Below are 16,475 nucleotides of genomic sequence, written 5' to 3'. Positions count from 1 at the left end.
TGTCAAGAATGTTGTGAGAATTTCACCACCTCTTAAGAATTCTTGGTATCGTGATACTTCTCACCATCACCATTCTTTCTTGGTCCTCGTGTTGATTCCAACCGGGGTACCAACAAGTGAACGGTGTTGTTTGGATTCTGCACTTCTAGCAACCCTATTGCTTTGAAGTTAATGGTCGGCCGTTCGTTCTTAGACTATTGATTATTGAATCACCATTCTGACATTGGTCGTGCAACCCAACCCATATTTTGGGCGCACCTTTCAACCAATGTTTAATTGTGTATGTTTTCCGTGAGCATACTTCCTTATATCATTTGATCTGACAAATGTTATCTCCTTGTTCACTTAATTGTGGAAATCCATCTTTTGGAAATCTCGATGAATGTTGCTGATTCCATCAGCCCTCCTCATTCTCCTTGATTTAATATGAACTCATGATTCGGAACTTGCTTCCACAGTTCAATTCCCGAGAATCTTACAATGTCGTCTCGTCAATTTGTCTTGCACCTTTTCTTCTCAGGCATCTTGAGTCTGAGGTTTCAACACCGATCAGATCTGAATCTCGGTCAGATATGATGGTTGGAACATACTTTCAAGAGTTATAACATTGATCCTCATATGACCTGGTAAGGTGATGTCATGCCAGCACACCTGGCCGGAGGACCTACTGTTATAGTTTTCTTATTAGCAAGGGTTATCCATTCTTCCATGAGGAAATTGCAAGACTTATTCTATAAGTTGTTCCTGATGAATCCTTGGTGTATCCAAAGTACGACCTTTGCTTGAAGACTATGTCAATGCTATCTCGAAGCATGTCTATGGTACTTCGATTTTCAACAAGAACATTTAAAGCCCAATGCTAAATGTTTCCTGCTCAATTCTCCAAACACCGTTGTATGGGTAATGCCATGAAATCTCTCTCCCCTTACCTAAAGAGTTTTCTACATTATATCATGTCATGGATATCATGCTCTGCTTATCCTGGAAAGGATATACCCCTGAAATATGTGTTTAAACACATTTTCCTTTCCATTGTTTTCTTTAACCTTTCTTGCGACCAATATGATCTAAGCAGTAACAATTCCCTGCTTATGTAACCAACTCGGTGCACGATTCTGTCAGAAAGACCCTGTTACTTTTGTTGATGACATTTCGGTAACTACCGATGGACGAGAACTTTGCCTACTAGTCCGCCTCGTTCAACGAGCAGGAAAATGGTTCTCTTCGTCCCTCGCCCTTGGTACCAACGTTGTTGCCGACATAACTGACATGGTACTCTCTGACATGCCTTGCTATCATGACCGTGCAAGATGTCACTGCTCCTTAAAAAAAACCACATGGTGGGCCCATAACCCACAGTTCCACAGGATCGAAACCTGACTCTCCTGTACAACCCCTATTCCCAAAGTTATTCCTCGCGCGTGGCCTCATATGTAATTCACGGGCCACCGTCCTAGTGATCTATTCTGGTAACCGACGCAATATTCAATCTCGTTGCTTTGGACCCCTTTCGCATGTTGCTTCAGACATCGAGCGATTTCCTATCCGTTTGAAACTTCCCATGATACCTCCTTACATTGCTCTGGATATTTTCTTAATGTTTCAATTCGAGAGTTACTTTCCGCTACCTTCCCCGATGTTATTGACCAGATAGTCAACCTTGCAGAGGTCCGTTCTCCCGGAATACCCACCCTTTATTCTTTCGTAAGTACGTTGGAATTCCCGAAGGAAGAATGCCGATTTCATCACGATAACCTAAGGCAGTGGAATGAATACATCAATGTATTGGACCGGCCTCTTCGAGAAGAGCAAGCCAGGATAAACACCCACTAGATTCGTTACCAAACCTTTCCCCCTTTCACTACCTCTTAAATCTCGGGACGAGATTTCTTGTAGTGGAGGAGAATTGTGATGCCCGGATAATTAAACTACAGTGAATCTCTGCTAATGATGCCACGTCATTACGATTACTATTATTAATCTCGCGAAGGTTCAAAAACAATTCAAAATTTTAAATAACAAGTCAAATTATTATTTCTGGAAACGGTAAAACAAAAATGTTCGGTAGGTTGCAAATATTCACTAACAATTTGTCATGAAAGAATTAACATTTTGCAAAATATAAAATTGCCTCTCGATATTAAAACAATGGACCAACAACACCTTTTATCCCATTTAAATATGAACTCAAGCTTAATAAATTATTTCGAACCCAAACTTTTGTGGCAGAGTAAAATAATGCATAGTAATTATATGACAAGGTTTTACATTTTACAAAAGTAATTGATGTAAAAAGAAATTACAAAATAGTAGCTAAGTAAATAAATAAATAAATATGAAAAGGAACAAATCCTAGTGTCCAACTGGGCCCTAGTCCATAGGAGTCGGCCAACCCAGCTAGCGACGCCCTCCTCATCTCTCCTCCACCTGTCGAACACGACCGAGCGCGCCCATGCCAGCTCGTCGCCCGCGTCGCTACAGATGCGGCGGGGTGGATAAGAACGCCAGCATCGACGCATTGGATACTTCCGAGATCTTCTTCCCCTCCCCCACGAGTTGTTGCATCTTCTCCCGCCATGGACGCTTCTGCAGTCGTCGCCGCCATGCCGCACGTGTAGCCACAGAGCACCCCGCAACAAGCCACCGCGTCTGCCGGCTCCGTCGTTGACTGCTTCGTCATCCACATCAACCTATTGGAGCTGGGAGCCCCTGCATCAAGCCCTATGATGTCGTCTTCTTCCTCGGCCCCAACGAACTTCGTCATCGATTCCGGCTACTTCGAGCCCTCCCCGAGCCCACCTTGCTCATCTACAGGCTCACTGTGAGGCCTTCTTCCTTTCCCCTTTGCTTCCCCTCGGATTCATGCCGAATCACTGCGTCCGCGAGCACCGAACTCCGCCGTCCGCGTGGCCGACGGGGGTCGAGTACCCCGCGCTCCTCTGCCCGAACCAGTGTTCGCAGTGTGCTCCTGGCACTGCCAGGAGGCCGACGAGCCCATCCGCTCGCCTTGCAGCGCCCTCTAGCCCTGGGTCCACCCTTGCCGCCACTCTGACCGTCGCGTCGCTCATTCCCTGCACGTCGCCGCACACACCCGCGCACACCGTCCCCTGCCTCTGCTCGCGCCCGCGGTCGCCGGGACCACGCCGCGCCGCCCGCCCACTATGGCCTTCTGCTGCCGCTGCTGCTTTCTCTGCCGCCCGGCTGACCTGCTGCTGCTCGTCCGCACGCAGCGCCTCCCCCTGCCGCTGACCGCCGTAGCCGCGCCCAACGCACCCTTGCCCGCACGCCCGTGTGTGGCCTCGCCATCGCCTGCTGCTGCCCGCAGCGCTGCTAACCGCTGATGGACCTGTTGCTGCATCCTACTACTACGCTGCTGCTCTACTGAACCTACTATTACTACTAACTACTTTAGCTACTACTATGGTTAGCTTTACAAATATTACATCGGGTAACCCCCTCGGCAGCCCCTAAACTCCGGTTAAGCAACTACTAACAGGCCAAAAATAAGTATGAGTAGAATGTACACTTGACAAACTTCATATTACTCCACTGGACCAAATTCATTTGATGCATGGTTTAAATCCTACAAAAATCACAAAATGCTTTGTTGGAACAAAAGTAACCCCTAGCTATGTGTGTTGCGTGTGTGTACCCACGGCTGACTATGCCACCGGCCGGCCCATGGTTTAATTAGGCTAGGATTAATTAGGGCTAGTTTAGGTAGGATGTAATTTAGTGCTAATTAGTCTATATAAACAATGCCATGTGGCCCCCTAGTTTAAATTAATTTAGCCTAAGTAATCTACACCTATGTCCATGACATGTGGGCCACCACCTCTCCTTTTGACTAGTCACATTGACTTGGTCAATTCAGATTTAAATTAAACACAAAATTCTAGAATATTATAAAACTTTGGAAACTTATAAAAAATTAACCGTAACTCCGATGGAAAAACTTTGTACATGAAAGTTGCTCAGAACGACGAGACGAATCCAGATACGCGGCCCGTTCGTCCGCCACGCATCCCTAGCATAGGGAACCTGCAACATTTCACCTCCGGTTCATCTGTCCGGAATCGTGAAACACCGGGAATACTTTCCCGGATATTCCCCTCTTCGCCGGTATCGCCTATCCCTACGTTAAGGTCACCCCTAGCACAACGTATTGCCGCGTCTTGCTTTGTGTTACATTTGATTGCTCTGTTATTTATTGTGTTTCCCCCTCCGTTACTCCTTTCCGGTAGACTTCGAGACCGTTGCCGATGTTCGTGTGTTCGACTACATGAAGATGACCCCTCCTTCTTGCCAGAGCAACCAGGCAAGCCCCCCCTTTGATCACCAGATATCGCCTACTCTTCTCTATACTGCTTGCATTAGAGTAGTGTAGCATGTTACTGCTTTCCGTTATTCCTATCCTGATGCATAGCCTGTCCTTGCTACTACTGTTGTTACCATTACCTGCTATCCTACTGCTTAGTATAGGATGCTAGTGTTCCATCAGTGGCCCTACACTCTTGTCCGTCTGCCATGCTATACTACTGGGCCGTGATCACTTCGGGAGGTGATCACGGGCATATACTATATACTTTACTTACATTACTTATGATACTGTTCGGAGATGGGGGCTAAAGGGGCAGGTGGCTCCATCCCGGTAGAGGTGGGCCTGGGTCCGACGGCCCCCGACTGTTACTTTGAGGCGGAGCGACAGGGCAGGTTGAGACCACCTAGGAGAGAGGTGGGCCTGGCCCTGGTCGGCGTTCGCAGATACTTAACACGTTTAACGAGATCTTGGTATTTGATCTGAGTCTGGCTACTGGCCTATACGCACTAACCATCTACGCGGGGACAGTTATGGGCACTCGACGTCGTGGTATCAGCCGAAGCCTTCGTGACGTCAGCGACTGAGTGGCGCGCGCCGGATTGGACCGTAAGCCTGCTCTTGTATTAAGGGGGCTAGTTCTGCTTCCGGCCGCGTTCGCAACGTGCAGGTGTGCAAAGGGCGATGGGCCCAGACCCCTGCGCCATAGGATTTAGACCGGCGTGCTGACCTCTCTGTTGTGCCTAGGTAGGGCTGCGACGTGTTGATCTTCCGAGGCCGGGCATGACCCAGAAAAGTGTGTCCGGCCAAATGGGATCGAGCGTGTTGGGTTATGTGGTGCACCCCTGCAGGGAAGTTAAACTATTCGAATAGCCATGATCTTCGGTAACAGGACGACTTGGAGTTGTACCTTGACCTTATGACAACTAGAACCGGATACTTAATAAAACACACCCTTCCAAGTGCCAGATACAACCGGTGATCGCTCTCTCACAGGGCGACGAGGGGAGGATCATCGGTTAGGATTATGCTATGCGATGCTACTTGGAGGACTTCAGCCTACTCTCTTCTACATGCTGCAAGACGGAGGCTGCCAGAAGCGTAGTCTTCGAAAGGACTAGCTATCCCCCCTTATCCCGGCTTTCTACAGTTCAGTCCACATATAATAGCCTTATTCCAGTTGATACCAATGCATACATATGTAGTATAGCTCCTTGCTTGCGAGTACTTTGGATGAGTACTCACGGTTGCTTTCTCCCTCTTTTCCCCTATCCCTTCTACCTGGTTGTCGCAACCAGATGTTGGAGCCCAGGAGCCAGACGCCACCTTCGACGACGACTCCTACTACACCGGAGGTGCCTACTACTACATGCTGCCCGCTGACGACGACCAGGAGTAGTTAGGAGGATCCCAGGCAGGAGGCCTGCGCCTCTTTCGATCTGTATCCCAGTTTGTGCTAGCCTTCTTAAGGCAAACTTGTTTAACTTTATGTCTGTACTCAGATATTGTTGCTTCTGCTGACTCGTCTATGATCGAGCTCTTGTATTCGAGCCCTCGAGGCCCCTGGCTTGTAATATGATGCTTGTATGACTTATTTTATTTGTAGAGTTGTGTTGTGATATCTTCCCGTGAGTCCATGATCTTGATCGTACACGTTTGCGTGTATGATTAGTGTACGATTGAATCGGGGGCGTCACATCAGTGTTCTGAGGCCATATCTGCATATGCTAGGCTCGTCAAGTTTAACCTGAGTATTCTGCTTGTGCAAAACTGGCTTGCACCCGTTGTATGTGAACGTAGAGCTTATCACACCCGATCATCACATGGTGTCTCGGCACGACGAACTGTAGCAACGATGCATACTCAGGGAGAACACTTATACCTTGAAATTTAGTGAGAGATCATCTTATAATGCTACCGTCGTACTAAGCAAAATAAGATGCATAAAAGATAAACATCACATGCAATCAAAATAAGTGATATGATATGGCCATCATCATCTTGTGCCTTTGATCTCCATCTCCAAAGCACCGTCATGATCACCATCGTCACCGGCTTGACACCTTGATCTCTATCGTAGCATCGTTGTCGTCTCGCCAACTATTGCTTCTACGACTATCGCTACCGCTTAATGATAAAGTAAAGCAATTACATGGCGATTGCATTTCATACAATAAAGTGACAACCATATGGCTACTGCCAGTTGCCGATAACTTCTACAAAACATGATCATCTCATACAACAGTTTATATATCGTCACATCTTGACCATATCACATCACAACATGCCCTGCAAAAACAAGTTAGACATCCTCTACTTTGTTGTTGCATGTTTTACGTGGCTACTACGGGCTTCTAGCAAGAACCGTTCTTACCTACGCATCAAAACCACAACGATTTTTCGTCAAGTGTGCTGTTTTAACCTTCAACAAGGACCGGCCGTAGTCAAGCTCGATTCAACTAAATCTGGAGAAACAGACACCCACTAGCCACCTGTGTGCGAAGCACGACAGTAGAACCAGTCTCATGAACGTGGTCATGTAATGTCGGTCTGGGCCTCTTCATCCAACAATACCGCCGGATCAAAGTATAACATGCTGGTAAGCAGTATGACTATTAGCGCCCACAACTCTTTGTGTTCTACACGTGCAAATAACATCTACGCATAGACCTGGCTCGGATGCCAGTGTTGGGGAACACAGTATTTCAAAAAATTTACCTATGATCATGCAAGATCTATCTAGGAGATGCATAGCAACGAGAGGGAGAGAGTGTGTCTACGTACCCTCATAGACCAAAAGCGGAAGCGTTTAGTAACGCGGTTGATGTAGTTGAATGTCTTCGCGATCCAACCGATCCAAGTACCGAACGTACGGCACCTCCGCGATCTACAAACGCTCAGCTCGGTGACGTCCCTCAAACTCTTGATCCAGTTGAGGTCGAGGGAGAGTTCCATCAGCATGATGGCGTGGTGACGATGATGATGAAGTTACCGACGCAGGGCTTCACCTAAGCACTACGACAATATGACCGAGGTGTAAAACTGTGGAGGGGGCACCGCACACGGCTAAAGACAAACTTGTGTGTCTATGGGGTGTCCCCTCCCCCGTATATAAAGGAGGGGAGGAGGAGGCCGGCCGGCCCTAAGGGGGCACCCAAGGAGGGGAGTCCTATTAGGACTCCTAGTCCTAGTAGGATTCCACCAAGAGGGAGAGAGGGGGAAGGAAGGAGAGGGAGAGAGGGATAAGGAAAGGGGGTGCCGCCCCCCTTCCCTTGTCCAATTCAACTGCAAGGGGGAGGGGGCGAACTGCCCTGGCTGCCCTCCTCTCTCTCCACTAAGGCCCATGGTGGCCCATTAGTTCCCCCGAGGGTTCCGGTAACCCCTCCGGCACTCCAGTTTTACCCGAAACCATCCGGAACACTTCTGATGTCCAAATAACATGGTCCAATATATCAATCTTTATGTATCGACCATTTCAAGACTCCTCGTCGTGTCCGTGATCTCATCCGGGACTCCTAACAACCTTCGGTACATCAAATCACATAACTCATAATATAAATCGTCATCGAACGTTAAGCGTGCAGACCCTATGGGTTCGAGAACTATGTAGACATGACCGAGACACATCTCCGGTCAATAACCAATAGCGGAACCTGGATGCTCATATTGGTTCCTACATATTCTACGAAGATCTTTATCGGTCAAACCGCATAATAACATACGTTGTTCCCTTTTTCATCAGTATGTTACTTGCCCGAGATTCGATCGTCGGTATCATCATACCTAGTTCAATCTTGTTACCAGCAAGTCCCTTTAATTGTTCCGTAATGCATCATCCTGCAACTAACTCATTAGTCACTTTGCTTTCAAAGCTTATAGTGATGAGCATTACCGAGAGGACCCAGAGATACCTCTCCGAAACACGGAGTGACAAATCCTAATCTAGATCTATGCCAACTCAACAAACACCATCAGAGATACCTATAGAGCATATTTATAATCACCCAGTTATGTTGTGACGTTTGATAGCACACAAGGTGTTCCTCCGGTATTCGGGATTTGCATAATCTCATAGTCATAGGAACATGTATAAGTCATGAAGAAAGCAATAGCAATAAAATAAACAATCATAGTGCTAAGCTAACGGATGCGTCTTGTCCATCACATCATTCTCTAACGATGTGATCCCGTTCATCAAATGACAACACATGTCTATGGCTAGAAAACTTAAGCATCTTTGATTAACGAGCTAGTCAAGTAGAGGCAAACTAGGGACACTCTGTTTGTCTATGTATTCACACATGTACTAAGTTTCTGGTTAATACAGTTCTAGCATGAATAATAAACATTTATCATGATATAAGGAAATATAAATAACAACTTTATTATTGCCTCTAGGGCATATTTCCTTCACCTTACACTAATGAGGAAGTCAAAACTGCACTTTTCCAGATGTTCCCGACCAAGGCGTCGAGGCCGGATGGATTCCCAGCTCATTTCTATCAGCGACACTAGAACATTTGTGGAGACGAAGTGACCAAGGCAGTTTTGAAAATTGTTAGAGGCGAAGAAGGTGCAGAGTGTGTTAACGACATTGTTTTAGTCCTCATCCCAAAGGTTTTGAATCCAACCCTACTTTCTCAGTTTCGCCCCATAAGCCTATGCAATGTAATATACAAAATTGCATCCAAAGTTGTTGCAAACAGACTAAAGGTTATCCTTCCAGAAATCATATCAGAGGAATAATTGGCGTTCGTACCAGACAGGTTGATTACTGACAACATCATATGTGCTTATGAATGTTTGCATTTTATGAAGAGAAGTAAGGCAAAATCAAATAGTTTCTGTGCTTTGAAACTGGACATGATGAAAGCATATGATAGATTAGAGTGGCCATACCTACGTGCCACAATGGAGAAGTTGGGTTTTGCACACTCGTGGATCAACACAGAGATTGGAATGGTACAGTCAGTTTCTTTTTCAGTCCTGTTCAACGGTGAGAAGTTAGAGAAATTCACACCTACCGGAGGTATCCGACAGGGAGATCCCATCTCTCCTTGTCTTTTCTTGATTGCAGCAGAGGGCCTCTCGTGCCTTTTGAAATCCAGTTCTCAGCCGTCTACTCTTGAAGGGGTTAAGGTGGCGCCAACGGCCCCGGCAGTTAACCACCTCCTTTTTGCAGATGATAGTCTGTTACTTTTCAAGTCAAATGTTGAGGGAGCGACAAAGGCATCAAACCTATTGGAGACGTGTAGGATCGAAAGTATGTCTAGAGGGGGGGTGATTAGACTACTTGACCAAATAAAAACTTAACCTTTTCCCAATTTTAGTTCTTGGCAGATTTTAGCTATTGTAGGACAAGTCAAGCAATCATCACACAATTCAAGCAATCATGCAAAGAGTATATTGGCAGCAGAAAGTAAAGCATGCAACTTGCAAGAATGTAAAGGGAAGGGTTTGGAGAATTCAAACGCAATTGGAGACACGGATGTTTTTCCCGTGGTTCGGATAGGTGGTGCTATCCTACATCCACGTTGATGGAGACTTCAACCCACGAAGGGTAACGGTTGCGCGAGTCCACGGAGGGCTCCACCCACGAAGGGTAATGGTTGCGCGAGTCCACGGAGGGCTCCACCCATGAAGGGTCCACGAAGAAGCAACCACCCACGAAGGGTCCACGAAGAAGCAACCTTGTCTATCCCACCATCGCCATCGCCCACGAAGGACTTGCCTCACTAGCGGTAGATCTTCACGAAGTAGGTGATCTCCTTGCCCTTACAAACTCCTTGGTTCAACTCCACAATCTTGTCAGAGGCTCCCAAGTGACACCTAGCCAATCTACGAGACACCACTCTCCAAGAAGTAACAAATGGTGTGTTGATGATGAACTCCTTGCTCTTGTGCTTCAAATGATAGTCTCCCCAACACTCAACTCTCTCTCATAGGATTTGGATCTGGTGGAAAGAAGGTTTGAGTGGAAAGCAACTTGGGGAAAGCTAGAGATCAAGATTCATATGGTAGGAATGGAATATCTTGGTCTCAACACATGAGTAGGTGGTTCTCTCTCAGAACATATGAGTTGGAATTGTGTATGTGTTCTGATGGCTCTCTCCACGAATGAAGAGGAGGTGGAGGGGTATATATAGCCTCCACACAAAATCCAACCGTTACACACAGTTTTCCAATCTCGGTGGGACCGAATCAACAAACTCGGTTGGACCGAAAAGGTAAACCTAGTGACCGTTAGAGATTTTCGGTGGGACTGACATGCAACTCGGTAGGACCGATATGGTTAGGGTTTGGGCATAACGTAATCTCGGTGAGACCGATTACACAAACTCGGTGAGACCGAGTTTGGTAATAAGCTAACCAGAGAGTTGGTCAGGTAAACTCGGTGGGACCGATTTGCTCTTTCGGTGAGACTGAAAAGTTACAGAAGGGAAACAAAGAGTTTACATTGCAATCTCGGTGGGACCGATTCGCTCTTTCGGTGAGACCGAAAAGTTACGAAAGGGAAACAGAGAGTTTGCAATCCCATCTCGGTGAGACCGAGATCCCTATCGGTAGAACCGAATTGCTAGAGTTTGGCAGTGGCTTATGACAAGTGAAACTCGGTGGCGCCGGATAGAAATAATCGGTAGGACCGAGTTTGGCTTAGGGTTTAGGTCATATGTGGATATGGGAAAGTAGTTGAGGGTTTTGGAGCATATCACTAAGCACATGAAGCAAGAGGCTCATTAAGCAACACCTCATCCCTCCTTGATAGTATTGGCTTTTCCTAAAGACTCAATGTGATCTTGGATCACTAAAATATAAAATGAAGAGTCTTGAGCTTTTGAGCTTGAGCCAATCCTTTGTCCTTAGCATTTTGAGGGTTCCACTTTCACATCCATGCCATGCCAATCATTGAGCTTTCCTGAAATAGTCATCTTGGAATAGCATTAGCTTAATGAGCTATATGTTGTTATGAATTACCAAAACCACCTAGGGATAGTTGCACTTTCAAGACGTATTGCAATGCTTTGGGTCAAAGAATCAACCATGCTAAATCATCCATTCATTTCAGCAAAGGTTGCCCCCCAAAGTGTTAGGGATAATATCAAACATATTCTAAATGTGAGCAATGAAACTTTGAGTGACAGGTATTTGGGCATGCCCACAGATGTTGGCCAGTCAAAGATGGGGACATTCAAATATCTCAGAGACAGAGTGTGGGAGAAAGTAAGGGGATGGATGGAGAAACTCTTGTCGACAGCGGGAAAAAAGTACTTATCAAGTCAGTTGCACAGGCTATACATGTTTACTCTATGGCTTGTTTCAGATTACCCCGTGGGCTATGTGAGAATATTACTTCGATAATTCGACAGTTTTGGTGGGGTAGTAAACAAGGGAGAAGGAAACCAGCTTGGGTTTCGTGGGACATTATGGCTAAGCCAAAATACCTAGGAGGTATGGGCTTTAGGGACATGGAAATCTTTAACCTTGCTTTGTTGGCTCGCCAAGCATGGAGATTACTGGTCGAACCTGATTCTCTTAGTGCAAGGATACTGAAAGTAGCTTATTACCCGAACTCAACCTTCTTAGAAGCTGATTTGGGCAGTCATCCATCACAAATATGGAGAGCAATGCTAGATGGTAGGGAGATCATGAAACAAGGGGCAATCGAACACATTGGAAATGGGCAAAACACGAAAATATGAGAGTCCAATTGGTTACCTAGGACTGACCCAATGCGCCCTATAGCAGCACTTACTGCCGACCCACCCACGATGGTGTCGGAGCTCATTGATGGTACCACAACTACATGGAGGGAGGATATGATCCGAACCAACTTCCTACCCTTTGATGCCGACACCATCATGTTCCCAATATGCGCAAGAAGTGTTGAAGATTTCTGGGCATGGTCCGCTGAGAGAAGCGGCAAGTTTACTGTCAGATCAGCGTACATGATGGTGATGCATACGAGGGAACGTCGGGTAAACTGGATAGAGGAACATTCGGGGGCTTCAACGCTGAATTCCAACAGTAAGGCATGGACAACTTTATGGCACACCAAGGTCCCGTCAAAGCTTAAGGTTTTCATGTGGCGATTGGCTAGGCACTCGATGCCATCGATGGACCTGCTACATCACCGAAACATGGCCAACACCAACTTATGTGCGTTGTGCGGGTGTGAAGATTCACGGAGGCATGCTTTACTAGACTGTACCATGTCGAGATGCATCTCGGCATGGTCTAACGAAGAACTTGTGGAGCGGATGAGCCTGAACAGTGATATAAATGCAAAAAACTGGATCTTTGCTATGCATGAGGTGCTATCTCAGGAAGAGTATGTGCTGACGGTGACCACACTCTGGGCTGTGTGGAGAGCTAGAAGGCAATATATGAAGGAATATTTTAGAGTCCTCTTTCGACAGACCAGTTTATCAAAACATATATAGCAGATTTAAACACCCTCGAGGGACCAATGAAGGAAACTGTCAAGCAGGCAGTCCCCCGTCCATGACGACGGATCCAGCCACCATAACTGAAGTTTTAAATTAACACCAATGTTGATGTAGCACAAAATCGGGGACGAGGGGTGGCAACGGCTAACTGCCGTGATCACACTGGAGCTTTCCAGGGGCTTCGGCTATCCTTTTTAAAGGAATCCATGACCCCCCCCCCCCAACCCTTGAAGCTTTAGCGGTTCGGGAGGCTCTAGCCCTGCCGAAGATCTCAACTTGCACGGTATCCATGTGGCAACTGATTGCAAGGTCGTGGTGGATGATATCAACCATTGAAATCTGACAAGCTATGACGCAATTCTACAAGAAATTAGACTATAGTTCTTCTTTCATAAGTTGTAGTTTTGCCCATGAGTTGAGCTCGAATATCAAGGCTCACAATTTGGCGAGGTATGTTTTGAAGTTAGGGGTTGGCCATCATGTTTGGTTAGGCACCCCGGGTGACATTTCTCTCATACCTATAAACGTTCCAAGTTAATAAAAAGCCTCGCGAGATTGTCTAAAAAAAAAGCTGCTTTTTTGACGGAAAAAAAAGCTGTTTGTTTTTACGGAAAAAGAAAAGCCTGTTTGACGTCTACGCGCGTCAAATAGGAGCTCTCCACAAATGTAAACCTCGAGGAAAGAAAAGTTAAACCTCGGACTGTAGCCGCGTCATGTTGACATTGGGCCGAAAACCCTACAGGCCCATTCAGACCTAAGGTCACTTGTATAAAACGTCACGCGTCCTTGCGCCGTCTCCGTCGCAGTGACTCCCCTTTGCTTCCGCCTCCACAGCCCCCACTTTCCAACTTAGGGTTCTAGGGTTTCTCCAGCAGCGCCGGCGCCTCCACCCGCCCACCCAAACCCAACCACCATGACGGCCGAGACCGCGACGCAGGCGGAGCTGCTCCGCGCCGTTCTGGAAGAGCAGAAGCTCGCTGCGCAGGTGATGATCTAACCCTTCTGACCCCCCCCCCCCCCCCCCCCCCCCCCCCCCCCCCCCCTCGCCTGTCTCCTCTGTTCGGATCGGCCCGTGCTTCGCGTTCCGCTCGGCCGGATCGCGCCTGCCTGCTGCGCCAGGATGCGTTTTTGTTGTTGTTAGGCGTGCTTGGGGATTATATGCGGGGAAGGTTTTCTTAGATCTCGCACGCGATACGGTTTGACGGGATATGTAGTGGTTCCTCCGTTTCACAAGGTTGGTGATGTTTTTCTTAGATGGTCACGGACCAAACGCCCTTTGCGTTGAACGGTGGATTTAAAGTTTTGGGATGCTAGTAATTGGATCCTTCATGCGGAAATAGGACGTGCTAACCACTAAATTAACTTCAATATTGAATCTTATTCAGATGATTTTAAGGTCTTTTTTTCCCGTCGTATTAGCCTTACTAGATACAGTAGTATCTAGAACAGGTATAGCTATTGATACTCTGTCGGGAGAACCACTATAGAATTAGGACTATGAACTTCTGTTTCCTTTGGCAATAGAATTATTTATAGATCCTGACTAAAAAAGCTACTCCCTCTGTAAAGACATAAGAGCATTTAGATCAGGGTGACTACTTGGCCTCCTGTTAGTCTGCCCACCAATGATCATGCTGTGCTATTTGATCAATGGCAACAAGGACTGTTTATTGTATTTTGGTTTCATGCATCCAGATTAATTTGTTGTATTTATCGGATCTGGTCAGATTTTGTTTCTCTACTTGTCACTGCTTGTCAGGTAATCTAAACTGGTTGAAATAATTTGTGCTTCCAGGGAGACGAGCCCGTAGTTGAGGATGATGATGATGAGGAAGATGAGGATGATGATGACGAGGATGACAAAGATGATGATGTTGAGGGTATGAAGAAATTCTTAGTATTTTTTTACACACTTTTGGCTGATCGTATGCGTGTTCAATATTAAATATATGCCTTAGTTATTTATTTGCATGAAAGTTTGTATCGACTAATTGAAAAATTACAAAATGGTAGCAAGGTTAGGTTAATTTTGTCAACAAATCATTTAAAGTCCGCATATCTGTCTGAGTGATAAGTACCATGTGTATTTACTGGTCCTTTAGGTTCATTTTAGTGCTATTTGCATTCACATAATCTGTTCAGTTTTTGTGTGTTTGTTCTCAAACATGACAGCTTTTTTTACAGTAAAATTGTTGTTGACATGTTCTCCCTGACATATAGTGCAGTAGTACTTAACAGCTTGATTGAAATACTGGTTTGAAAATTGCAGTATATTCTATTATATCCATTGTTTCTGTATCCACCATCGATCAATTGATGTTTTTTCCATTTTGTGTTCATGGTTTTCAATTGCCAATGAGTTGTTGCAACTTATGATGTGAGGCCAAGACATATTGATGGTGTTCTTCTATGCTATTACTGTACATGTCTTGATGCTTTCACACTTCAGCATTGCAAACTGTGAATTACTGATTGTGTAATTTATGGTCCCATGAAGCTGTTTTGTTGCATACTTCAAACTTGTTGATGCTTGGTCTATGTTATCAAATTTAATTGTTTACTATCTGATGATGAGCAGGAGTTGATGCAAGTGGAAGATCTAAGCAGAGTAGGAGTGAGAAGAAGAGCAGGAAGGCCATGCTGAAGCTTGGCATGAAGACTATCACTGGCGTGAGCCGTGTAACTGTCAAGAAGAGCAAGAATGTGAGCTGCCGAGTGCTCTTATCTCGTCTTCACAACTTTTCTTGGTTAATTTCTTGCTGCTAACTATTGTTTCATTCCCAGATCCTGTTTGTCATCTCCAAGCCAGATGTATTCAAGAGCCCTGCCTCTGACACCTATGTCATTTTCGGTGAGGCTAAGATTGAGGATCTGAGCTCACAGCTGCAGTCCCAGGCTGCCGAGCAATTCAAAGCGCCTGATCTTAGCAGCGTCATCTCAAACCCTGAGGCTTCTACAGCTGTTCAGGAGGATGACGAGGATTGTGATGAGACTGGAGTTGAGCCTAAGGACATTGAACTGGTGATGACCCAGGCCGGTGTGCCTAGGCCCAAGGCTGTGAAGGCGCTCAAATCTGCTGACGGTGACATAGTCAGTGCTATCATGGAACTGACGAACTAGCCGGGCCCAGCCTGTGATATTATGTCAGTTTTTCCTTGTTTACATGGGAATACATGAGTTGTAACGTTTGGTGGTCATGTGTGTGAACTTTGAGCTGCTCTGTATTAGCAAAGACCTGAGGCAATGTCGAATGAGCTTCTTTTTCATGCATTGGAACAAATCCTGGGTTGGTTTCTCAGTGGGTCTGTGTTTTCTTGCAAATCTGGGTTCAATGAAATTCCAACATCTCGCCATTGCTACGTTTGTGCTTGCAGCCTAAAACTATAAGGCCAGACGCGATCTTTGCTGCGTTCTGCTTTTGCAGGTTTCCTCGCACACCATGTGCGGTTTCCTCTTGTATATACTTTGCCTAAAAATTCTGGATGTGCAAAATGTCATCCTTGTATCTCCATACAGTGTATCATCTAAGAGATTCTACAGCTGGGTTACTAGCCGACCGGTCATTTTTTGCTAACCAAACTCGGCTCCTCAAGCGGCTTGGACGCCACTCTGTCCCCAGTAAAACCCTCACCTGGACCAAACCCTAGCTCACTATCCGCTCTTTGTCAATTCCCCTCCACGGGCGGCGCAAGTGTTTTTCACTTTTCCCG

General features: G+C 46.1%; 1 protein-coding gene across 1 annotated transcript; it reads left to right on the top strand.

Annotated features, from left to right (window-relative positions):
- The first annotated feature begins 13,553 nt into the window (after positions 1–13,553).
- Positions 13,554–16,031, top strand: LOC125515162 (nascent polypeptide-associated complex subunit alpha-like protein 1). Its single transcript, XM_048680603.1, has 4 exons — positions 13,554–13,750; positions 14,561–14,645; positions 15,344–15,468; positions 15,550–16,031. The coding sequence occupies exons 1-4, from the start codon at positions 13,679–13,681 to the stop codon at positions 15,883–15,885; spliced, it is 618 nt and encodes a 205-aa protein (XP_048536560.1). The 5' UTR covers positions 13,554–13,678; the 3' UTR covers positions 15,886–16,031.
- The last annotated feature ends 444 nt before the right edge of the window (positions 16,032–16,475 follow it).

Source organism: Triticum urartu, chromosome 1 (genome assembly GCF_003073215.2).
Source record: "Triticum urartu cultivar G1812 chromosome 1, Tu2.1, whole genome shotgun sequence".
Classification (NCBI taxonomy): domain Eukaryota; kingdom Viridiplantae; phylum Streptophyta; class Magnoliopsida; order Poales; family Poaceae; genus Triticum; species Triticum urartu.
The sequence above is the reverse complement of the archived record's forward strand: the minus strand, read 5'-3'. Positions and strand labels throughout refer to the sequence as shown.

What these genes read in the sequence shown, in the direction of transcription:
- LOC125515162 (XM_048680603.1), top strand. Translation starts at nt 13,679, where the DNA reads ATGACGGCCGAGACCGCGACGCAGGCGGAGCTGCTCCGCGCCGTTCTG. An exon ending in AGCAGAAGCTCGCTGCGCAG is followed by an intron (nt 13,751 to 14,560) that starts GTGATGATCTAA and finishes TTGTGCTTCCAG; the next exon opens with GGAGACGAGCCCGTAGTTGA. An exon ending in CAAAGATGATGATGTTGAGG is followed by an intron (nt 14,646 to 15,343) that starts GTATGAAGAAAT and finishes GATGATGAGCAG; the next exon opens with GAGTTGATGCAAGTGGAAGA.